General features: G+C 38.3%; 1 protein-coding gene across 1 annotated transcript in view; it reads right to left on the minus strand.

The window, feature by feature from the left end:
- USH2A (usherin) overlaps positions 1 to 26,782 on the minus strand; it is a 785,755-nt gene that overhangs the window by 164,540 nt on the left and 594,433 nt on the right. The window contains exons 52-55 of the mRNA XM_079900731.1: positions 21,550 to 21,747; positions 20,661 to 20,815; positions 17,854 to 18,052; positions 6,620 to 6,727 (exon numbers count right to left, since the gene is read on the minus strand). Coding sequence (XP_079756857.1) covers positions 6,620 to 6,727; positions 17,854 to 18,052; positions 20,661 to 20,815; positions 21,550 to 21,747 — 660 coding nt within the window. The remainder of the gene's footprint in view (positions 1 to 6,619; positions 6,728 to 17,853; positions 18,053 to 20,660; positions 20,816 to 21,549; positions 21,748 to 26,782) is intronic.

Consider the following 26,782-nt stretch of genomic DNA (forward strand, 5'->3'; position numbering starts at 1 on the left):
TTATCTGTTGATAAAAAAATCTCATGGTGAGCAACAAAAATACATTTTATTTGTTCTGGAGGTAAAGTATATAATTGGGTATAAATATATAAATACTTTTCTAATGCTTTAATTATTATTAGTTTTGAATTGCCTTTAGAAAAGGAATGCCAGACAACTAGTGATGGAGACTTTCTCTATCTTGGCTGTTACTCTGAGTGTAATCAAGACCTAAGAAAATATCCAGGAATTTTCAAATTTGATGCCTGTTTACTTGGAATCATAATCTAGTATTTGCCTGAATTATGAAATTCGATGAGCAAACATACTTTGCCTGTGCCTCTCTGACACTACATGCTGTGCTTGTTTTTTCCTTTCTCTCTGGCTACTTCCAGCCTCATTTACTGGCTTCTCTTCCCTTCCTGGACCTCAAAATGATGTAGTGCCTCGGAGAACTAGGCTCTCTCCTCTACCCTTCCCTCCCTTCTTCTCCTTTCCTCTCCTCTTGTTTGGCAACACTGTCTTTGTAGTTGATCTCCATTTAGTCTCAGTTTTAAACATTATCTCTATGTTGAACACTGCCTGATACATATCGCTATACTAAAACTCTCTCCTGAGCTTCAGACACATGAGTTCCACTCTCTACTTGCCTACCTCCATTTAGATGACTAATAACATATCAAAAACCTAAAACATCTAAAACAGAACTCTTGGTTTTCTGGTTTACAATCTGTTTGTCTCCAAATCTTATCCAACTATTCATTTTCTCGGGCAAAACACAAAAAAATTATCCCTGAGGCTCTTACTTTTCTCACCCCTAAATATAATCTATCATCAAGTCCTGCAGATTCTACCCTGAATGTGCATAGTCCTTTCTATTTTTACCTCTCCTGATCCAAACTACATTTCTCCCTCTCATGGACTCCTGTGATAGCCTGTAAACTAGTGTCTGTGTTTTAAATCTTGTCGTTCTCTCTATCACTTATAAAAGCATATATAGTATATATGTAACCTAGTATAATATTCATAAAATATACAGCCCTTTTGAAATTATTCATATAGTATAATTCCAATTCCTTACGATAACCTGTACGGCCCTACATTTTTCTGGCACAATTCTCTTCATCATTCACGAAGCTCCAGCCACACCAGACTCCTTTCCAGCCTCAGAATGTTTCAAGTTCTTTCTCACCTCTGAGCTTTTGCACTTCCATTCCCTCTGACTGGAACACTTTTGTTCATGACACCATGACAACTGTGCATTTTATTCTCAGATTTCAGTGACCCGTGTAAATATCACCTTATCAGGGAGGTCTTATTGACCACTATTCCCTAACTATAACTTTAACCCTATCTAAAGTGATCCCAACCTTGTTCCTCTCCATCATATGCCCTTTTCTATTTTCCTCTCAATGCTCATAACATCATAATCATCTTCTTCCTTTGATATCATCATTATTTTTTGTTTTTATGACTGTGTGGTCTATTTCTTTCTCCTGCTTTTAATACAAAGTTAGCTGCATGAGGGCAGGGGTCTACTCTGTGTATCTTTATGGATAGCACAATGCCGCATAAATATTGAATAATTTTGTTGTAAATTTATGTCCCACAAATTACTATGTTAAGTATTCTATGGAATACAAATGCGACTAAGATATGGCTCATTTTTATGAGGAGTTTATACCTTCTGTATAAAAGATAAAATGTGTACACAAACAACTGTAATTCAAGGTCAAATATTTAAGTAGTCTTATCAGTGTAAAAATGTATTGATGGAGAACCTAGCGATGAGAAAGATTTTCATGTTGTCATCTGGTCATGCTCTGAATAGACTCTGTAACTCTCTTCTTCAGCTTTTAAAAACTCATTTCAATATTAAGTTCTCAATAATCAATAGTTTTCGGTTGATTGTACCTCCTGTGTAAGTTACTCAGGAAAGGGTAAGATTTCAACACTTCTATAAGAAAAGGACATTCAAATGCTATTTACTTAGCAGCATTCTGAAAGAATCAAGATCGATTTAAAAATGGCTCAAACTTACTGATTTTCTAAAGAACAGCTTAATCCTGAGAAGAGAGTAGTTCATTTTGTTCTGAAAGCTCACCCCTATGTTAGGTACTTGAACAAATCCACAAATCATAATATACATTTATGTTTGGGTCTCTCTGCCAACAGCTGCTGGATGACTCACCCAGCTAATGAGAGCTCTGATTTAATCGTGATATTAGTTTGTTGATTTAAAAGATAAAGTATAAGGCTGTAGTTCATAACCCGCTTCCTGCAGTCCTGTCTTCCTTACCTTGAAGGATGTATTAAAAATCACCAAGGTGTGAGAAAGGCTACTGCTTAGTTTCTGCTTTGAATCAGTCAATGCAGTCTGTGGAAATGCAGGAGTTAATGAGATAAAATGAAGCCACATTTTGGTGTTGCTTTGTGTTTTAAATAAAAGTTGAGTTTTATATTTAGATAAGCTGGTGAAAGCTCTGTTCATGTTGGCAATAACCCTGTGTCCGTTGGTTTGATTTATAAGATGAAATTGGAATGTGTAAAAAACGAATAAGCCCTGTGTTTTCACTTACATCATGTTATGGAGACTCTCTTATCTTTGGCAGCTGCAAGAAATCTTTGATAGGATAAGACCCGCCTTCGGTGAGAGGTCTTAGTAAGTCCCAGGTGAAGAATCTACCTCCCTCGCTGAGCCTGGGTCTCAGTGACATCAGAAAACCTATTCTACGTAATGGAAGGGCAGAACTGAGGCTGTTCGAGGGAAGGAAATGGATGGTCATGAGGGAAATCATCTAGAAGTGGGGTGAGGAGCAGGTAAACTAGCTGAGAGGTGTAAGAGGGAAAGGTCAGAAGGACACCTTGGTTGGTCTCTTGACATAATAGCTACTAAATAAGGAACATGTCCACTGGCTTTGTTTTAACTTTGTCTTGAGTGTCATGCAGTATTACCCATTCCTTATGTCCCTACAAATTCCAAGTCAAAAATCCCAACACTTTTTGTGGATTGGCTTTCCCTTGGAAGTTAATCAAAGGAACCAGTTTTGTATTGGCTGATGTCAGAAGTGCATTGAATTCTGGGCCATTTATTATTTGTTCATTTGTGGATTCAACATTCTACTCAAGTTAGTCATTTTCTATGTTGGGCACTGTGAATGTGGGGATAAAGATATATAGTCTTTATCCTCCAAGGAACCTATAGTATCGTGATGAATAAAAATGGGTAAATAACAATTTATAGTCCAGTTTGATAAGTGCTTTAAGAAAAGGAAGCTCAGTGTGCTATTAGAGCACTTAGCCATGGTACCTAAAACAGGCTGGGAGTGAAATGGGGATGGATGGGAAGGGGATGGGGTCAGAGGAGATTTTCAGAATGGGTGACATCTGAGCCAAATTTTGAAAAAATGGGAGTTAGCTGAGTGAGGATGTAGGGAAGGGTATCTGGAGGCTGAGGGAAACCCACACAAAGTCCTAGAGATAGGGAAAGCATGGTACAAGTTCAAGTATATTGGCATGACTGGTATATTAAATTGCATGTGGGAAAGACCAAAAGTCTTGCCAGACTGGCAGAAGTTAAAACTTGAGGGGTCTAATTTGATTTACTAAGAAGATATGGATTTCTTTCCTCCTGGAAAGAAATGGGATTTTTATGGAGGTAATTAATGTGAGTTATGCCTATTTTGGCAAAACTGTTAAAAGAATTGGGATGGTGATTTGAGAAAGAGGAGAAATGGCCAGAGGCAGGGAGACTAGTTAGGAGGCTCTGGAGAAGTTGTAGGTGTCTGAACTAAGGCAGCGACAGAAGGGATGGAAAGGAAGAACAACATTTTAAAAATCCTTAAGATTTAAAATTAATAAAACTATGAAGAATTGTCTACTATAACTTAAGGAAAAGAGAAGCATTAAGAATGTCAGTTTGGGGGCTTAGATGATTAGATGGTGGTATTTGAGAGAGGGAAAAGGGAAGAAAAGAAAGTTAGTGGGGAGAGCGATTTTAAACATTGAAATACTGAGGTTGAAATATTTGTAAAACACTTAAATATAAACATCTCGTAGACTGGTAGACAGACGGGCCTTAAATCTGCAAGTGTAGGCTTTGTGAAAGCTCTAGAATTTGGGAGCTCTCCACCTTCATTAGGAATTCCAGCTAGTACTGGAGAATTCCAAGGGAGAGCATCAACACATAAAAGAAGGGCAGAGGAAGAGGAATCCGGAATGAAACTGAAAAAGACTGGTCTTCTTTTCCTTTTGCTTTTTCATATTATCAATGCTAGAGGAACGCATGCCTGCAATTTTGCATGCTTGAACTCTAAAAATGAACGAGAGCTTGCCGGTACGGCAGCAATCCTGAAAAGAGAGCAATAATCCAGTTCAAGCTCTTCCCACTATTTGACTATGGAAACGCCATTTTTCTAGTAGGTTAAAATCGGAGAGAATTAGGTCCAACTTACCAATGGGGTCATAATGTGCTTTTTTTTTTTTTTTCTTTTTTAGATTGAAAATGAAAGAAATGAGGAGCTCTCAGGGTAGCTAGGAACAAATGCTTCTTTTAATTCTCTCCATATCCACTTAGACACCCAAATGTTAGACCTTCAAACTATGGCTGATTCACTCAACGAGACCTTTTAAAATTAGTTATATTGGGATTATTAATTTAAAATGATATGTTTATTTCCACTTTAGCAAAACAACACAACTTAATGTTACTGCTGATTAGTTCCCTCACAACCTCCAAGTTAAGCACTCCGACTACATTTATTTCTCATACAAGTTATTCACAATTGGCACTTACACAGCCAGAAAGTGGATTCTAAATCCATGTCCGTTCTGCAGAGGAAAGCTCATTTAGTTTATTGTTCCTTTGCACAGTTATTTGTGTTAAAGTAAAGGTGCATAAAGTTAAAAACAGAAATCAAGTAAAACATTTCTCATCTCATACTCCCCAGCACTGTTGAAAGCTATAATGTTTAAGTCATGAAATCTGAGCTCTTTCAAGAAATCTTCTTTTTTTTGGACAAAGTGAGAATAGAGATGCATATTTTCTAAGAATTTAAATATATGGATTGGATGAGTAAACTGGAGAGACCCTGCTCTTTCATCTGGCTGAGTTTCAGCCAAAACTGGTTGATAGATTCTTTAGAAATTATCCATTATCATCAAAGTATCCATTTGACAGTTTACCTTTCCAAAAAATCCACTGCTGGTTTCTTCCTTTCATAGGAACACTAAGCTTTTTGACATGAAACATTCTTTATATAGAAAACATCATTAGTGAATTCCTGGTGAGGAGCCATATGCCCCATATGTGGAATTTTCCATTTTATTCCCCATTTACTGGTAGGAAGTTCAGGTCTAATATTCTGAGGTACAACAACCCCTTCATTAGAAGAGTAATGGACAAGTAGTTCAGGACTGTCTGATGATCATTAACGTTATATTTCTGTTCAGAAACTTAGTTATGCCTCTGTTTCCCCACATGGAAAACAGGCAGATAGTAGAGATTAACAAAAGAATTAGTTGATCACTAGCCCAAGCTTTTGCACACATTTTTCTCCTGCAAGTAAATGATACTACCCATCCCACTTCCTAACGCACAGACCGTTGTTATTATTTGGGTGCGTATGCTGCCAGAATCTTTCCTATGCATTTATTTATTTATCTATAGAAATGAATATCGTTTTCTATGTGTTGTTTTATAAGGACACCATACATGAATGTAGTTCTATAACTTCTATTTTATATGTATGGATCATCTCATTCCTTTAAACTGATGCATGGAATTCCATAATGTGAATATACCTGAATTTAGTTAGCAATGCCCCCACTCAAAGACATTTCAATTGCTTCCAGTATTTTGCCATTAACCAAACGACAAAAAAGGCTTCAATAAACATCCTGGTGCATGCCTCCTTGTGCAGTTGTGGAAGTGTTATTTTCTGGCATAGATAATGAAATTGAAACTGCTGTGTCATGGGGAAACATTTTATGGTTAATAGACATCACCAATTTGATCTCCAAGGTGATGGTCCCACTTTACATTCCCTCAAGCTGTGTATTTCTCCTCCTACCATTCATTTGTCAAAATCCTTGTTCCTTGTGGTCCATCTCAGAAGGCATCTGCTCCCTAAAATCTTTCTTGATGCCTGTGATGGGTTCTAATTTCTCCCTTCATAGATTAACCTGAGCGTTCTGTTCATTTATTCTTTCTTCACATCACCTTTAAGATTCTCTCTCTTCATACAGACTTGGGTACTTGTCCTATCACTTCTATTTGACTGTAAGTTCTTGAGGGCAGTGATATTTTAATCAGCTTCAATAGGGAGCATGGTGCTTGTTATATTTTAGCTGCTCTGGGAATATTTAATCCTTGATTTTGGGAGGCATTTCGTATCCAAGTAGATAATAGTGTTTTTCCATGTAAAACCACATCTAAAAGGTTTAAGGAATTGAAGGCAAACTGCCTTGGGAAGCTTATAGTTTAACTAAACTTGAGAAATAGGAACTTACAATTTTATTTAATTTTGCACTTACAGACTTTATTCCTTCTTCCTTGTTTGTTAGGAAAGAGTTTATAGAGTTCACATCAAAATACCAAATGAAAACTTCTTCTCCCCAGTCATGGGTATTTTTTAATTACCTTGAGGGGCTGCCTGCAGAGTCTGACCTAGAAAAGGCTCACTTGAAGTGCATCCAGCAGATGTACAAGCTCTAAGTGTGAAGCTGTAGTTGGTGTATGGCTGCAGACCTAGAAAGAGCAAAAAGAAATCAAGTACCTCTTGAGAGGATTATTTATTATCAGGTAAGCACGAGCAGTCACATGCAGAGCTGTAGATACGATATCCAAAAATTTTAAGAGCAGAAAACACTCTCTAAGGGAGAGAGGAACTTCATAAGCAGCTCAGTATTAATAGAAATTTCATTTCTCACTGGTAAAATAATAAATTCTCAGCCTTCGAAGAGATCTGAAAATTCATGTCATCCATCCACCCATTTTACCCTCGATTCCCCTGTACAAGGTGTCATTGAAGGGGCTCCCCTGGCTAGAGGATCAAAGTAGTCCATCTCCCAAATAGCCCCCTCTATCTTTAGAGAGCTCTACAGTTCTCTATTTGGTTTGAAAGTCCTTCCTTATATTGTGGTGGACTCTTTCTATCACTTCCACCCGCTAGGGACTTATAGAACAAATCTAATTTCTTTTCCACATGACAGTTCTTCAAATATTTGTAGACAGTTATCAAATCCCCCCTGACTTTTCTCTTCTCTAGGCGAACCACCCCAGTTTCTTCAATTGCTTCTTATATGAACAGGGGCAGAAAAAAAAAGTAAAAAGAAGGTTAGAGTCAACATTTTTTAGCCCCAAGCCATATTCAGCTCATATTAACACCAACTAACTCTTTTTTTTTAAACTTTGCATTTCTTCACCATATGTTCCCATACTGTACCATCTTACGCTTACTTCTGTAGTTTTTTTTTTTTGGGATATGTTGCTTTTGTCTTTACATGTCGATTAAATACACTTTGATGAAGGGATACTGCTTATTACTTCTTTTGTATTCAGATGTATGAGGTAGGGTGTAGCACAATAATAGCTCAATAAATTCTCAGGGGAAAAGAGAATGGCAATCCATTTACAATAGAAGTTACGTATTGTCAGACTTCAATGCTCTGTGGCCAGTGACCCTGGACAAGTTACTTAGCTTCACTTTGCTCTCATCTGCTGATCTGTAAAGTGGGGAACCATTGCATCTAGCTTCTAAGGCTGTTAAGCAGATGGGATGGATTACTTAGAGAAGTACTTTATTTTAGCAGACGCAACCTTAAGACTCAGCAGCATTCAACAAGGATACATAGAGGCTAACATTTCTCGCCTTGATTCTTGGGAAAACTCAAACAATGCTTTACAAATATTTTCTTAAAAAAAGAATAGGACTTAATCTCTAACGTCAAATATTGGGCTAAGTTATAACATGGATCCAATAATTACTACACTTATTTTTTCATGAATTTAGAACTACATTTTCACATATTTTGTTCTTTTGGTGAGGTGACTCTTCCTCCAGAGACATTTATAAAGTCACACTGTCACTTTATACAGATCTGCTCAAATGCTACATTTTAAAAGATTTTGACCGCTCTGTCTACACACCATAACCAGCACTTTTTATCCTCTCAAATTACTTTCTTCTTTCATAGCCTTCGACATTATCTGATGTTTGATTATATGTCTGTTTATCTATTGTTTGTCTCCACCTCCATGATGTAAGCCCAAAAAGAGCAAGGACTTTGTTTTGGCAACAACCGTATCCTTTGAATGGTGACAGGCACAGAGGAGGTGCTTGTTAAGTGAATGAAAAAATTAATTAACTGGTTCATTTAGAATTGAAGCAGTAGTCTGGGTTCTCTGCTAAAGCCATAATGTTCTGTAGCTGGTGCAGCTCCAGGATTCAGCTTCAAAGCCCTTTGTGTTTCCTTATCAATTTAATGACAAGATGTGGATACTTATTTGATTATAATCTTCCATTAGGTTGCTATGGAGGATTTACATAATTGTGATATTTACCTGATTTAGGGATGAGGAATATGATGAAAGATCTAAGCCATACCCAAGCCTTGTGTGTTTGATAAAAGCTTATGGGAAAAGGCTAAAGATGATAGAATATAGAGCTCAAGAGAAAATGGAAGGAAATATTCAAGAATGAAGGTCAGAAACTGCAGTGACTGGTGTAGTCTGACGATGTCCCTTTCTTTACTTCCATTAGTGAAAAAGGGGTCTTGACCCTTGTCACACCGTTTTATCTGAATAACTTACTTTCTCACTTAGAATGTAAGCCCTTTGAGAGTAAGGATGGTATCTCTGAGTGTTTCTTATTTAAATCATTTTTTCCCAATAGTGCCTATTTGATGTATTCAATGTCTGTTAAATATTGTTTAAGGAAGACCGAGGCATAAAAGTACCCAATAAGGATGGCAGGGCTATGATGCGATGATGTCCATGTATCCATCACAAGTGTGATTTGACCAAACAGGGCCTTCCTCATAATTCCATAGGGACTCCTGCCCACAGTATCTATTTCACTGAGTAGGAGATTCTTCTCTAGTTGCAGAATATTACTAAAATAATATAAAAAGTTAATATAATTTATGAACAATAAATATTTTCCAGATCTTTTTCCTGAACGTCAGACTTAAGTATGGCTAGTAAAAGTGAAGCGATACTTGATTTTTTCTCCAGCATATTCTAACCAAAAAAAAAAAGCCTTAATTCTGCTTCTCATTTTGTGTTCTTGTTGGTCTGGTTTCAGACTGTTGCAGGACATTTTAGGATGGGTCTTAGGAAAGGAAAAGAAAATGTCATTGCAGAGGTGTACTAAGATTGATTAGAAGATTGAGGGTATTTGCAGCGAGGACAGTAGCTAAAAAGAAAATATACTGTACATAAAAGTAGAGGGACTTCCTTGGTGGTCCGGTGGGTAAGACTCTGTGCTCCCAATGTAGGGGGCCCGGGTTTGATTACTGGTCGAGGAACTAGATCCCATATGCATGCCACAACTAAGAAACCCACGTGCTACAACTAAAGGTCCCACATGCCACAACTAAAGATCCCACATGCCACAACTAAAGATCCTGCATACCGCAACGAAGATCCCATGTGCCGCAACTAAGACCTGGCACAGCCAAAATAAATACATAAATAAATAATAAATAAATAAATGAATACTTTTTAAAAAAAAGTAGTGATTGTCTTTTTTTAAACAGAATTTTTCAGAGGGGGTTGAGTGCCATCCATTTTATAAATAGCCCAGAACACTAGAAGACAGATGTTTGGAAATGGTACAACAGTGTGAAACTAGCCCTTGAGGGATTTTTGGTAGACCAAGGAAGGTGTACCAAGGAGTTTGTTACAGGTGTTTAAATTGGTGGGGTGGGTTGGTCTAGCAGAGGATGGGGCCATAGTTAGTGGAGGAATATGTATCTTTTGGAGCTATTGGAGTACTAGAATTAAGGGTGGTGGGTAGGATGTAGAACTGAGTGTTGAGTAGAAAGCCTTGGTCAAGAAGTCAGAAGATTATCCTACTAAGTGAAGTGAGTCAGACAGAGAAAGACAAGTATCATATATCACTTATATGGGGAATCTAAAAAAAGGGTACAACTGAACTTATTTACAAGACAGAAATAGACTCACAGACATAGACAACAAATTTATGGTTACCAAAGGGGAAAAGGGTGGGAGAGGGATAAATTAGGAGTTTGAGATGAATAGATACACACTACTATATATAAAATAGATAAACAACAAGGTCCTACTGTATAGCATAGGGAACTATATTCAATATGATCACAGAGATAAGAAAGGGTGAGGTCAGGATACAGATCTGGGCAGTTGGGCTGAGAAATGTGACCCAGAACAGTTGGGTCAGTCTTCTGAGGCTTATAAGGAAAATGACATAGGTAGCTCAAAGCCCAGTGACACTTCCAGTAACGTAAAAAATCCATGTGGGACTAGGTATTTAAATACTTTCATTTGGAATATGACCACAATTCATGTACTGAGGCAGTACAGCATAGCTGTTAGGAGAACAGAGTCTGAGGTTAGACTCTTTGGGTCTCATCCTTACCTATCTATTAACTACTACCATGGGCCAGTTCTCTGACCTCTAGGTGCCTCAGTTTCCATATCTGTAAACTGCAGGCATGGCAGTATAGACTGCTAAATTGGACTACAGCCTAACTTGAGGGAAGGCAATAGATGAATCCATTATTTTCTATATTCTCTTTCTTGGGTGTTGTGTTTTTCCTATTGTTAGAGGGTTGGATTACTAGTAGGCTTGGTTCAGTCAGTAAGGAAAGCATGGACTGCCAGGAAGCATAGATGATTTACATGAACTGGATGACCTTTCATATATATGACTCTGTAAAACTCAAAAAAATCAACACATTTCAACTGGAATTTGCTGTCATTTTAAGGAAGCCCCTATTGGTAGTCCTTCAAATGAGATACATATGACATATTAGCAACAGGCAATGGAAAGGGCACAACAATTGAAAACTACTCATGAATTGATCAGGATGAGAAGAGGGAAATAAAGAGATGTCTCCAAGGAACTGTTCCGACTGTAACTTAATCCTAAAGTCAAAGAGTAGAAGGAGAAAGGAAAACATCATTCAACTGCTCAGCATTGAACTAAAAGAGTAAGAATAGCGGGGGTAGAACTGAGAAAGACAAATGCATGGAGAAAAGTCAAGTATTTAACATTTCAGTGGAGTGGGGATTACTGTGGCTGCCAATTACTTGAACTTCCCTAAAGGAAATCGTGTTCTCTTATCAAGGAAAGAGGCATACTATAACCAAACTCGTTACAATTACACTTTCAAGTAACATTCCTTTCAAGACTAAATATGTGTTAAAAAGGGACCTCAAAAAGTCTGCCTATGGATCATAAAAAGATGATCTGGAAAACAAAATCCATACCTATGTAAGTTACATTGGATGTACTCTACAAAGAACAGCTTGTTTCTAATTTTTAATCTCCAGCTGGTCAGGAAAAGGCTTTCTTGTCCATTCCAATTTCAGATAGCTAGCGCTACTTCAAAGCATTCATCCAGTTATTCTAAGTATCATCTGTTATTTTCTGAAGGATTATCAAATAATCCCAACGAATATGTAATTTCACAAGTTCCTCAATCAACCTGGTTAATAATTAGGTCAAGTGCTGAGAGACTTGAGTTACTTCAAAAAGGTTTTGTTAGGTGGTTACCAAGTATTGTCCACCCGGTGGGCAGGTTACCTGTCCTGGCATCAGTTCACCCAAACTGGATGTTTGCCCCGGCCCACCTGAACCACACATCTAGTCTTGCTGCTGAAAAGAGCTCCCTTTCACTCCCACCTGCCTGGGATCTCACTAAGTGATTCCCCCCAGGATCTCACTCCCCCCAGAGTGATCTCTGCTCATGGAGATTCCCAGGAATTTCCAGCATCTACCGGCAACCTTGTCTGTGATGATAGAGCTACACCAGGGTTCGATTTTAGATTAATCTCATTCCATGTGAAAATCTGGAATGTTCAAAACTGGTACACCAAGACATCATGGAATCACTTTAAGGTGATTTAAATTATGATTTTAATTTAAATCATAATTTAAATTAAATATTTTAAATTAAATCACCTCTAAGGTGATTTAAATTATGATTTGTGTTACAAAATTTGATTGTAAAATACTTCAGGAGCTCACATGCTAGAGTCCCCTTTTCTTGATAGTATCATCCAGCATGACCTCAGCAGTTCCCCATCCTGCTTAGTCAAGCCAAGTTCTTGACTCTTTGAGAGGAGCCATCAGCACTGTCCATTTTTGTATCAAGGCTTTGACACAGGAGTTCAGTTGATGTCTCATATGAATCGGATGTCAAAACATCAAAACGAAGAGGCTCTTGCATTTGCAAATGCCAGTGAAACAACTTCACGGCTTCCAGTTCTGACTACTTGCTACAAGCTTATTTGCATTCTTAATTCTGTATTTGGTGTGAAATTCTAGACCAAAGATTTGGTTCCTCTTCCCAATATAATAGTGATCAGATTCATCCCAAGAATTACTTCCTTAACGAGTTACTTCTTTGGCAGACTCTCTTTCCAAATATATTAACATTAAGACTATTATTAAGGTAATCCAAGGAAAGACCCTTGTGCTTTTGATTTTTGTAACACTATTTTGATAAATATTTTTCTTCCCTGGAGTCTGGTGTCGTACTAGACTGAAACCTCTTTTACCCTACATTTTCAAGCAGAATTTTCTGCTCTAGAAACCAAATGTGGCATCAGGTGGCAGCAAAGTCTGATGCTCAAATGATCCACAACAAGAACATACATCTCTGAGGAAGGGAGTTGGCTAGAACTGTCATGACTAAACAGAAGTAGTGATTGCCCAGGCAAAGTACCTTGAAATATCTGGGATTCCGGGGGAATTTTTTTTTCCTTTAAATATTGGTGTCTGGGCAGCTGTTGCTTATTATTCTTTGCCTATAATATTATATATGTAAGAAAGGTAAAAGAAAGGGAGAAATAGTGGTTGATGTTGTGCTATTATTTTTGCAAGTATTTAGGCTCAAGGTTTTCCTCGGAATTTGAAAAATGAAAATAAAATGAATTCTCCCATCTACTTTCACAGGTCTGATGCTTGGCGGTCAGTGGTCAGGTGGTAGTAGGGGAAATGCAGCCTAGAGCATCACACATGACAACAGAAGCTCCCAAAGCTGTTCTGAGGACACGAGGGCCATCCCAGTTTTCATCCCATCTGTTTCAGTTAAAGATACACACTACTATATATAAAATAAATAATCAACAAGGACCTACTGTAGAGCACAGGGAACTCTACTCAGTATTCTGTAATAACCTGTAAGGGAAAAGAATCTGAAAAAAGAATGCATATATGTATATGTATAACTGAATCACTTTGCTGTACACCTGAAATGAACACAGCATTGTAAATCAACTATACTTTAATATAAAATAAAAATTAAATTAAAAAAAGAATTATACTGCCAATAAATCCAGATTGCCAGAGACCAGGGCTGGCTTCATGGTCACACAAGCTATGCTCTAAGCTGAGTCACCCCAGCTCCCATGCTTAGAAGAGTCCTGTGCTTGAATCTATTCTTATCGTCTTGAAATTCTTAATAATTTTTGAACAAGGAACCCCATGCTTTCATTTTGCACTGGTTCCCACAAATTGTCACCCATCCTGGCTGAGATTTAGCTGTGTTTGACAATGTGATTTTTATATCCAACCAACGTGTAATCTAGTCACTCAGATACTAGTTTACTAGTCAACATTTATTCATTCAACAAAGATTTTCAAAAACTTAATATATGTTAGGTTCTGTGATAGATCACAGTACAGGTGACACAATGGCAAACGGGAAGCTGTTGCCTCTGTCCTTAAAGAGCTTTAACTCCTGGTTGAGGAACAGAGACAAAGAGAAAGGATATTCAATAAAGTATCATAAATACCATGAGAGCCAAGTGTAGCACATGATGGGAGCATATGGTAGAGTTATTTAAATGTAAAATCCTCATGTAAAAATGTCCACATTTTGGGATATTGATGGTCAAACTATGCCCTCATTTTTTTCAAAAGTGGTATGTAGTATATCTGTTTTAGTGCAATAACAGTACGTTTTCTGCTACAACTAGCCTTGTTAGGATTTATGCTATTTTATCACAGGAGGTGTTCATGAGCTTCTAACAGGATGGGAAAGGAAGACAAAGTATTCTCTCCTTGTTGACTTAATGCTGGTGACTCTTCCCCTTTAAGTGCAATGAAACGATAAGCAACTTTTAATGAATTATTTGGAAAACATTTCCCCCAGAGTTAAGAGACACATAAGCTCTTATCATGTCTGCTGCTAAAGACGACATGATTAATTCATTTTGTTCTCGGTGGCCCCAATTATTTCATTAATCCTTTCCTCCTCTCCTCTATCCCGATGGCTACATTAGGAGGCCCACGTTTCATACGTGGCAACCCAAGTAAAACAATGCCGTCACTGACATCCTGATTGCTCTGTGCAGGACCGTGGGCATGTTTAGTAATAAATGATATGAAAAGGTCTTTTATTGACAAGCTGCCACGCGCTGTTTGCATTAGCGAATATGAGAAGATGATGGCTGCTACCCCTTGGTCCCCATGGTATTGGGCTCCGTGAGATAGCAGAAAACGCTTCAGTTTACTTAGAGCATTGATAACACCTCTAAATAATTAACTGAGGACTTCCTGTCTTCAATTACTTAATGCTTTTTTTTTTTTAACATCTTGAGAGGATTATAAGCAATTTATGGATTTCACATGATGAGTGCATTTGCCACTATTCCCACAAAGCATTTACGGGATCATGTTTCTAAAGCTTTGAGGTAATTAAAAATAAGCATGGAGACAATGCGGCTGATGCTAGGTGCCCACTCTCCCTTCTGTCATTTGTAAGGACCTAGATTCTCAGGCTCCTGGATGACTAGAGCTACGGCTTCATCAGTATTCGACTGTAACTTAGGGAATGCCAAGGTTTGGGAAATGATGAGAAAAGCAAAACCTTTATCTCCAGAGGGTTCAGGCAGCTCTTGGATCAAATGTTTGAGATGGAATGTGAAATAAATTTGATTATTTTAGTTAATTCCATGAACTCAATAAAATAGTCATTCTCATCATAAAATACTTCCCTACTGAATTTGATCAGTCAGCTAACCATGGAACTGAACTTTCCCTGGCAGATAAAATGTGTGAACACTACACAGAGCTTGGGTTTTAGATCCTCTAATGCCAGGCACCATTCCTGTCCCATAGGAACTGCATATTAGGATACTGTACTTGGTAAGGTTTTGTTGAATGAAGGTTTATTTCCTCATTTAACAAAGAAATCGCTCTTTAGGGCTGCAGTGCTCAAGTGAAGTACTCTCTAAATCTGTTTAAAATGAATTCTAACAGATTATTTTTTCACTTTATAATCTTACAAAAAATAAAATTAGGTAGAAAAACTTTAAAATGTTTATCCTAATAAAAGAGGAATTCTGCCATTACGTTATGCATATAAAATCCTCTGACATGAAAATATCCATTAAAAATGATAATGAAAGGAAGAGCTGGTAGAGTGAAGGTATTTAAAGAAAAAGATTTGCAATACTTTTATAATTAAGGAGGCTATCAATCCTGTTGGTTTGAACCTCACAATTGAATTTGGTACGTCGGCACGTAAATTCTGGTTTTCTAAAAAATGCAAACCAGTACAGCTGGCGATAGTCCAAAGCCCTTGCTGGTTGAGTAGACGGATTCTGTAAGAAGAGAATTCTTTATCCTTGTATCCCAGTTTATTGTGAAACCTTTACTGCTACAAAGTCTTAATGGGCCTTAACTTGGCTTTCAAAACTCTGTAATTAACATTCCATGGCCATCCTCAGTCATTCTTTTGATTTCTCCCACTCCATTCTGTACGGAGTTCTGTTGGTGTATCATTACACAAGCTATTCCTTAACTTGTCAGTAGTACTGGGAGCTTCTTAAGAGCAACAATCTTATTTTGGAGCACTTAATATACTATCTAGAACATAGCAAGCAGGCTACATATATTTTTTTTTTGTAATTAAATGGTATTCTGATTTCCTTATAGATGGAGGCAGTGAATGCCTTGGGGACCCCGAGTAGGCCAGTTATCACCTTCATCTTTCAAATGTGGATATTAAAAACATCCCTCATTTTATAGGGAAGTGATGAGAATCACAGGAGTCAAAATGCAAATGGTTTGTTAAAATTATAAAGCACTGTATACATGCTAAGTTTTTTTTATGGAAAATAACATCATTTCAATGGCTTGTGATGATTTTCATTTTTAGTGAACTAGGATCTAAGGAACAAATCTGATCATGTAAATGGATGAGGGCTTTCTCCATCCCCATTATCCTGGGCTTAGCTCGGGATCTTCAGATCACGATCACCATGTGCTGGTCCGCAAATATTTATTAAGCACCTTCTGTAGGCTCATGACACTTTTGGAAAACAGTGGACATTTGTCCATGAGTACTTGCTTGTGTGTCAGGGAACTGTGGAATTTATTTTTCCACCTGTGTAGCAAGGCCGGGGCCTCCTCTAAGGAAAAATCAGGCATGCTTTTCCAGGCCTTTCTGCACTTCTATGTGAGTTTCGTTATCTCTGGTATCACTGCTCCCTGCAAAGCACAGGGTCTAATGGAAGGAAGGCATTCACTCAGGAGGCCTTGGAGAGAGGCTCCTGGCAATAGGGAAAAAGTAAAAGTTTGTAAACTCTTCTCTGTGTTCTCAGGATCTAAACTTATACCACTGCTTGGAATGATTCAGTAGATCTAAATAATGAGCTAAGTTACTAAATCTCTTGAAATATTCTTTTCTGTAAAATGGGGGTAATAATTCTCTCTGCCCCATAGGTTTGTGATGTGGATCAAATTAGATCGTAAATGTCAAGGGCTTAGGACAGTATTTGATACATATTAAATTCACTTATTCCTCATTTATTTAGCACTCACTGAAATGTCATGGATTGTTCTAGGTGCTAAAGATACAGCATTGAACGAGGTAGAGACGGTCTCTGCGATTCTGGAGCTTACGTTCCAGTGGAGGGGGACATAAAGAGACAAATAGAAAGCAAACACTATCAGGCAGTGAAAGGTGATGTGATGGTGTATCAGGAAAGCTGATCTAGACTTGGTGAGTCAGAAGATGTTTCCCTTCAGAAATGACATTCAGACTAAAACATGTTAATTATTATTATAATCATCGCTAGTAATTATCTGACACTATACTATTATACTGTACTATTATTATAGTATTAAAGCTAATTATAATACCTAATGTTATAATAAGCAACAAAACTAATACAATTACTATTAATTAATGTTACTAATAATAACAACAAATTGTCATAACCAGTCAACTATCAACTATTCTGTGTATTAATTACCCACGCAGCAGACAACTGTTAGCCTCTGGCTGATTTTTCTACTGCCTTCCAGTACATTCTTGGCTATCCTAGCACCATTATCTATGAGTATATCCTTGGGGAATGAAAATGCATCTTACTGTTTGTCTGAAAAAGAACTTAATACTGATGCAAAAACCCTACACATAATGCATATCAAAGCCAACTATAAATTATTTCTGAAGTTATCTGCTGTTGTGGCTTATTGCTGCCAGTGTGGGCTCTTCTATTAGCATGGATAAGTGGGACCTGACCATATGTCAAGAGAACACGTCCTTTTGAAGTGACCTCATATATCAAACGCACACCCCTGGGAGGCTTTGGCCCCCTAACCACAATGACAGACTCTTCCGGTACATTTTCCTCTTTTTTTTTTTTTTCACCTGTGACCGTATGCTGCCTCCTGTCAGTGGTGTCAGTGTAGATGAGACCTTTCCCAACCTGCCAGAGCTGGTACTCTTTAATGACGCCGTTTGGCTTAGGAGGGACATCCCAGCTCACATGCAGAGTCTCCGCACCGGGGGCCACGATTCTTGGCGGAGGGATGCTCTGCGGAACTCCTTGGGTTGTAGCTGCAACGACCTGAAAACACAGGAATTAAACAGCAATTTCTTGGAATAGTACACTAGGTATTCTGATCAATGAGAATGTCACTTTTGTTTTAAAATGTTGTTGTCTGGCCTGGCATATCATTAGCAGGGCTTGGTGAAGCACTCCCTCTTTTTTAAAATTCTTTCTCTCGCATCCTATTCAAACAATGAAATCTGACCTTGAATATATCCTATAAGTCTTTGACTACCATTTATCACCACGGGTTCAACAACAATTTTGATGGCAGACTGCAGCTCTCAGTTTAAACAAGTAAAAGCTGGCTGGCAGACTGTCTTACTAGAGAACTCTTGATAACTTCCATATGGCCCATCGGTGTCTTTGCATTTTAACAGCCTGATTTTGTACATTTTAAGCACCAGTAAATTTGGAGCAAAACCCACATCTGAACTTGCTTGCATATAATACACTTTGAACAGTATAAACGGGCAGCCTTTTCTGTACTCTTCCTATGACACCCAGGATGACTGTACAGTGTCTGCACCAATGTTCTAGAAAGAGAACCAAGTGAGAAGAAAAAAAGAATCAACCAGTGATTTACTCAATATTGTCAAAATATATTTTTGGGAGAAAATTGGCTGCCTTTGTTTTCTCACAGAATGAAGTCTGATTTCACTTTTTCACCAACTGTTCTGGCAACTGGTAGGCAGGAATTCTGCTATGCAGAAAGCACGGAATGGCTCTAGGACCGTTCGGACCCTAACTTTTGATTGGGCCAATCAGCTGCCTTCTGTTTAGTGGGTGGGGCACTCAGAGATGCTTCTGGGGTCTGTTGAATAAAAAGCAGCTCACATGAGCTGCGGCTGATGTGTGTGATTGAACGTTTTACTTGGATGCTTTTTGCACAGTGTGTGAAGATGCTGCACTTCTCAAGTTTAAACCATATGAAAACTGGGTCTCCTCTGACTAGCTTGGCATCTGTGAAATGGCTCTTTCCTTATTTTCCTCCTAACTTGTTTGATTGTTTCTTCCATTTTTCGCTTAGTAGCATCCCCAAGGGGGCTGGTCATCTGTGGTCTTTGGTTTTTGCCTCTCTCTCTATTCTCCTTACATGACCACACTCAAACTCCCTGCTTCAACTTCCCTCATAGATCTTTCCAGAAAATTTCAGTCACTTCTTATTCCAGCTTCTGACTAGACATTTTCACTTAAAGTGCCAAATAATATTTTCTTCCGCAATTCTGCTATCTGCTCCTCCTCTTGAATATATATATATATTTTTTTTCTTTTTTTCTTTTTTTCTTTTTTTTTTTGCGGCATGTGGGATCTTCCTGGACCGGGGCACAAACCCGTGTCCCCTGCATAGGCAGGCGGACTCTCAACCACTGCACCACCAGGGAAGCCCCTTGAATATATTTTTAAAAGCTTTAAAAATGTTAATCTTATTCTTTACTTTTAACTTTTCCTCCTTTTTTTTTTTAAATTGAAGTATAGTTGATCTACAATCTTGTGTTAGTTTCAGGCATACAGCAATATGATTCAGTTATACATACATATATATATATAATTTTCCAGATTCTTTTACCTTATAGATTATTATAAGATACTGAGCACAGTTCCCTGTGCTATACAGTAGGTTCTTGTTGTTTATCTATTTTACTATATAGTCATGTGTATATGTTAATCCCAAACTCCTATTTTATCCCTCCTCCCCACTTTCCCCTTTGGTAACCATAAATTTGTTTTCTATGTCTGTGAGCCCATTTCTGTTTTGTAAATAAGTTCCTTTGTATTCTTTTTTGTTTTAGATTCCACAGAAAGTGATATCATATGATATTTGTCTTTCTCTGTCTGGCTTACTTCACTTAGTATGATAATCTCTAGGTCCATCTGTGTTGCTGCAAATGGCATTATTTAATTCTTTTTTATGGCTGAGTAATATTCCATTATATATATATATATATATATATATATATATATATATATATATATATATATATATTCCTCTGTTGTTTTTTGATTTGCTTGCAGAATGCCACCATGACCGACAAACTGGTCAAGCCAGATATGCTGAAAATACCCATAATACTTTCCTTTTACTCCCCTACATATAGCTGACTACTGAGTCCTGTAGTTTTTGTGCCCTGGTATCTGTTGTATCTTTCAGATACTCTTCATCTGACCCCTGCTGCATGAATTCAGATCTTCATTATTTCTTGTCAAGGCTGTTGCAGAAGCCTTGGAACTATTTTATTTTCTACGTCAGGCTCCTTTGTCCTTTTCTCTGTTCTTCAAGAGCAGGCAATTTTTGCTGAAATGATATTTAAATAGAATTTCTAAGCTTTTAAACTGAGAAATGGCTTGGGAACTATTATGGATTTATAGAAGACCATCTAAAAAGAGTTGGTGGAGGAAAAGCGGATTAAGGGGATTATACTGGTTCAAGTTTTTTCTTTTGATGAATGAAACATTGATATTTGAATAAATTTTTCTTGTGGTGATCTCTCCTTTCAGGAGGAAGTGCTGGTACTCAGTTGAGACACCATATGGATGCCCTACATTTTTTGGCATTACAACCTGGACCTTCATATAGTCTTAACATTGGATGATTCTGTCCAGAGTTTAGACAAACTCCTCCTACCTTGCTGCTGGTGGCACAGCCAGCAACCGTGCAAGCTTTCAGCTGGTATGAATATTCCATAAAAGGTTGAATTCCTTTTGTATCAGAGAAGCTCAACGATGTTCCTCGAAAACGTTCAATTCCATCTCGGAGAAGAATGTAGTAAATAATAGGACCTAAAAGAGGCAGAGGAAGGCCTGAATTTGAGTGTCAGACTCTTTTAGCTGTTTTCAAACAAATCAGATGGCTTAGAGTTCTGAAGAAATGGGATAATATAGCATTATTTAATTTTTTTTTTTTTTTTTTTTTTTGCGGTACACAGGCCTCTCACTGTTGTGGCCTCTCCCGTTGCGGAGCACAGGCTCCGGACGCGCAAGCTCAGCGGCCATGGCTCACGGGCCCAGCCGCTCCACGGCATGTGGGATCTTCCTGGACCGGGGCACAAACCTGTGTCCCCTGCATCGGCAGGCAGATGCTCAACCACTGCGCCACCAGAGAAGCCTGCATTATTTAATTTTAAATTGCTATTATTTTGCTATGTTCAAGCAGTTCTTAATTACACTCACTCTTATGGAGGAGATGGATTCTTGACATAAATAATCAGTCAGTTGTTTCTTTCCCCTATCAAACATTTACTTTCAAAACTATTCTGCCTTCCCATAATATGCTTTGCTTATTTGAAAGCAGCTCAGGCATATGCTGGGATTCAAGGAAAATAATTTTTGGCTAAAAATTTGTGAGGGCTATTTCACAAAATGAATGATTGGTTGACACATACCTGAAGTTTCCTTTACCAGCAAATACTTTTTAGTGGTTAGATGCATGCCAATTAAACGTAGACTACACTAATTTCAATTTCCTTATGGATTTACGGGATTATGTTATTTGAATTTTAAAAATAGCTTAATACCATTTGATTGTATAGGCTTCTTCCAGTTGAGGACTATTACATCATCAAGATTATCCATTTTGGTCCACCTGGGGGGGCTCACTCCCTCAGGCACATCTTCTTTTGTTGTGGCCCTAACAGCCTTGCTGAATCCTCGCCCATAGCTATTCCACGCAGAAATCCTATACTCGTATGTCATGTAGGGCTCCAGGTTCACATCTGGAAAGACAGAGAATCGGACAGCGGGGTTTTTAAAAATTTTTATTTTCTTACCATCATATCGAAAATAAATATCAAAACCTTAAACATTTAAAAATAAATGCTCAATGCACTAATCCTATTGTATGTAAATAAAGCTGTAAAATCTTTACTTTCTGAGTCATAAAAAATATTACAAGTGCTTATTAGCTGCGGAGATATGAAACTGCACAGAACAGAATTCACCTATTTGAATAGAGAAATATGCATACATTAAAGAAATGATTGAAAAGTAAAAGTGCTAGACTAATGTACATTAGATGTTAATGCTTCCCAAGTTCATGACCTCTTTACTTCTGTATGAGGCAGGTTTGGCAAGATTCTTTTATAGTTTTATTATTATAAATTTTACCAATTATTACATTGTCAATATTAAATTATTACATGAATTATAATGTAGTTGTTATGAGATACAGGACTTGTAACTTAGCTTATCATAGTACAATTTTAATGAATAAAAATGAATTCACACTCTACTATATGTACCATGTATAGTGTACTATATACACTTCCTTCATCTTCTACCAAACCAGAACTGAAACCAAACCCCAAAACAACCAATCTAATTAAAACAACAAAACCAACCTGCTGAGATTTTTGGCCTGGCAAAACTTTTATTAGATAATGATCCACGTAATTCAACGGTGTCCCAAACATCTTAGTTCAGTTTTGAGCTTTAATAACTTCGGAAGTACAAATGCTACAAATTTACCAAAATATTCCTTGAAAGTTTAATAATTTAAATCTGCTTTCCACTTATTTAGTTCTGTGAATTTCGAAGATCTACATCTGTGTTTTTGTGTGGCAGTTTCTGGATGATAATCAGACAGGGGGATCAGAAGAGGTCCTCCTTGACTTCCTGGCCACCTGCTCTATCTCCATTGGATGCAGCATTAATTCTCATTCCATCCACTCGGGTTATTTGACCACATTCTCCTTACATGCGTCTCCTTACAATAAAGCCTGCCCTGCCTCTTTTATAGAGTTAGTATGAAAATAAAATGCAATAAGTTATGCTGCAGAACTTCATAAAATGTAAATTGCTATACAAATGTATTTCTGTCTTCATTTTTTCCAGTAAGAGGGTATTTGCTGCTTTGTATCTGTGATGACCACCAGTGGGTCCCCAGATCCCCCTTCTTTCCTGGTCAGAGACCTCTTGGCCAGAGTCTACATTTCCCAGTTTTCTTTGCAGTCTGGTGCAGTCACACGACTGGTCTCAACAACGGAAGGAGTGTGGAAGTGACGTGGGTAATTTGTGCATGACTTTCTGAAGAGGAAATCACTTGCCTTCTGTTAGCACTCTTACCCCTTCTGATGGGCTGGAACTAAGGTGTTGGGACAACTCAGGCTGTACCACTTGGAAGCATGATGAGGAAACCAGATCCTGAATGACCTTGTGAGGCTGAGCTGCCCAGACCGTCCGTCCACTCACCCACAGATGGTAACTATATTTTTGAACCTCTTGCTATAGCAGATTAAACTATTCACTGCGAATAACTGTTATTGTGTAGCCTTCAAGCCCATGTTGCCATTTCTAATTTCAGCTGTGGCAACTGTCCACATTTTATTCCTGTCCTTTCCTCCACTGTATTTCATTCTTCTCCTTTTTGACTCTCTCAAGTCTTAGCTTTACTTCTCTATTTTCCTGTGAGGCCTGGTCTTTCAAAGTTGTTCCCAGCCCATAAAAGCATTCTTTTTGCTTTAACATAAGGAATCACTTGTTGAAATTTTACCCTTCTTCAATCATCCCTCTCATTTCTCAGAGCTCTTTTTTTCTTTGCCAGAATTTCCAACTATTCTTCTTCTTTTATTTTTAACTTGTTATCTCAAAATCATTTTACATGTTACATGGGGCTAATATTCTGATAAATGAGGGTGTTGAGTTTTGGGGTGGTATGTTTGCTCAATATTTACTTGTTTTTGTTTTTTGTGGTACGCAGGCTCACTGTTGTGGCCTCTCCCGTTGCGGAGCACAGGCTCCACAATTTGCATGTGTTGCTCTCTCTGCCTGGCCGACCTCCCTTTAAACTGATAGGCTCTAACTTGCCCTTCCGTTCTTTCTTTGGGCACAGTATCCTTCTTGAAGTCTTTCCAGTCTGGGTTAGGTGTCCTTGCAATAGTCTTCCAAAGCATCCTATGCTTACCTCTATCATAGAACTTACCTGCACATCGTTTCTCATATTAGAGGTAATTATGTATTAATTTCCCTATCTCTTCATATTAGCTTCAAATCCTGATGGAATTTCCTACTAGTTTTCAAGTTATTGGTCCTCATGTACTGACTGGTTATTAGTAAGGATTTAATAAATATTTTTGATAAATAAATGATTGTAAGAACAAATGAATTTTGGTCAGCACTGGTGGTTGTAGCTTTTAATTGTCAATTTTAAAAATGGTTGACTTTTCTTCTAAATTGGTCTCAGTGGAATTTGTTTGAGCATCATTTGAGTGCTTAATTTTTTTTCATGAAAAGTAAAATTTTGTTATTTTTCATATTCAATTTATAGTGTTTTGTGGTAGGCAAACCGATCTGAAATATGGATGTTAAAAGCCCCTGCAACATTATATCAGTGGGTGGAAACAGCTATTCTCTTCTGGAGACGTCTACTGCAAATATGTCTTAAAAACCCTTCAAAATCTGGACCTTGATTACCAAGGGCAGATAAAAGCAGAGACCTGTCTTAGAAGAAAACCAAGTAATTTGGGAGTTGTTTTTTTTAATATTTTTGTTTTGTTTTGTTTTGTTTTGTTTTGCGGTACGTGGGCCTCTCACCGTTGTGGCCTCTCCCGTTGCGGAGCACAGGCTCCAGACGTAAGGCCCAGCGGCCATGGCTCACGGGCCCAGCCACTCCGCGGCATGTGGGATCTTCCCGGACTGGGGCACGAACCCATGTCCCCTGCATCGGCAGGTGGACTCTCAACCACTGCGCCACCAGGGAAGCCCCCAAGTAATTTTTAAATGAGGGTTCATGACTTAAATCTATAACTGGGAGTGGGAAGAGATTAGTGGTCCAATTGTTTTCTATCCGAGGCTTCTCCTGCCTAAAGGCATTCCAATAAATATTTTTTTGTTTGCTTACAGTGTGCTAAATCTAAAAATAAGGTAAAATTAAACAGGGATGTTCTATTCACGTGGATACTTCAATCTGGTAGGAGAGACGAGACAAGTGCCCAGATGCCTATGACACATACGTGGTAGAAGTGGTGAATGGCATGGCCGTGTGTCACAGGAGCACAGAGGAGAGAGGGGGCTGGACTCAGGAAGCCTAAACTGAGAACGTGAATTCTGACCTTGGCCTTGAGTGTGATGGTTAAGAAGAACATTGCAGGTGGAAGGAACTGCTTGAGGGAGGTTTGGAGCCCTCCGAAAGGAGCCCTATACCATGTGGAGTCCACTACATCCGCAGCTCCTAAAGGTGACATGATTTGAACCTGACTATTACCACAACAAGTTACTTTTACAGATCTGACCTTCAGTTTCCTCATCTGTGAAATGATCATACTTACCTGATTGCTTTATGGGTAATTTAAGATAAGGTTTAAAAATGTTTAGCACAAAGGGGGAGTGGCAGAGGGAGGGACTGGGAGTTTGGTTAGCAGATTGAAACCACTATATATAGGATGGATAAACAACAAGGTCCTACTGCATAGCACAGGGAACTATATCCAATCGCCTGTGATAAACCATAATGGAAAAGAATAGTAAAACATGAATGTATGGATGTATAACTGAATCACTTTTCTGTAAGCAGAAATTAACGCAACACTGTAAATCAACTGTACTTAAAAAAAAAAAAACTGTGTAGCACAGCACTGGAACTAAGTAATACTCAGTAAACTTTATCTCTATTCCTTCCTTCCCTTCCTAACTACTCCCTCTCATCCCAGTATCCTGCTTTACTGCTTTCCTTCTCAAGGTTTGTCATTATCACCCCCCATTGGCTGGGTAAGGCAGAGTGATGAGTCATGATGGAATACAATGGTTTTATTGTTTATTTGACCTCAGCTGGCTTGAATTATGTCACTTAAATGTATTCCATTTGACTCTAAACAATAGGTGTGTGTACACACACAGTTATACACACACGTCTAATTTTTCAAAACACAGACACTTAAGCAGGGACTTAAGTAAGTGGATGAATAATAAAAATGTAATAGGTGGCAGAACTATTTTGGAGATGATCCTAAAATTTACAGCGTCTTTCACCTGACTTAGCCAAGCCTAAGAATCACTATTTTGGACTAATGCAGTAGGGACTAAGATGGGGCTTGGAAATGACTATTTTCAATAACCATGAAGGTTCCTGTTCCCAAGATGATGGCCATCTTGGGGAAACACCAGGCTGCAGGAGAGCACAGTCTCTGGCCCCAGACCCAAGATCAGGAAAGTGATACTGACTTCACTGCGCAGTCTGTCTCCTCCTTGGAATGATGCCGCCAGGTCTTAGTGACCAGACAGGTTTCTACCTCTTTTCTGCTTGGAAGAATAACAACATTCATTCATGACACTTATTGAAAGCCTGCATTCCAACTTTTGAGAAAGAAAAGTAGGCTCATTGCAAATTAACTGGATATACCATTAAAGGTCACATAACTAATTCATTTCTCTGTTCTTCATTCTCTACAGGCTCACTTTAAAATAGAGTACATCCTTGGCTTCCCTGGTGGCGCAGTGGTTGAGAGTCCGCCTGCCGATGCAGGGGACACGGGTTCGTGCCCCGGTCCGGGAAGATCCCACATGCCACAGAGCAGCTGGGCCCGTGAGCCATGGCTGCTGAGCCTGCGCAACGGGAGAGGCCACAGCAGTGAGAGGCCCGCGTACCACAAAAAAAAAATAAATAAATAAAATAGAGTACATCCTTGTTTAAAGTTCGACTCTGAAAAACTTTAAACTACGAACTTTGACCAGATCCAGATTGTGCCTCTAACTGTCTGGTAACTCTCTGGCTCATAAGTATGATGGAATTAATTGATATGAGGTGAAGGAGGGAGT

This window comes from Stenella coeruleoalba (genome assembly GCF_951394435.1).
Source record: "Stenella coeruleoalba genome assembly, chromosome: 1".
NCBI lineage: Eukaryota > Metazoa > Chordata > Mammalia > Artiodactyla > Delphinidae > Stenella > Stenella coeruleoalba.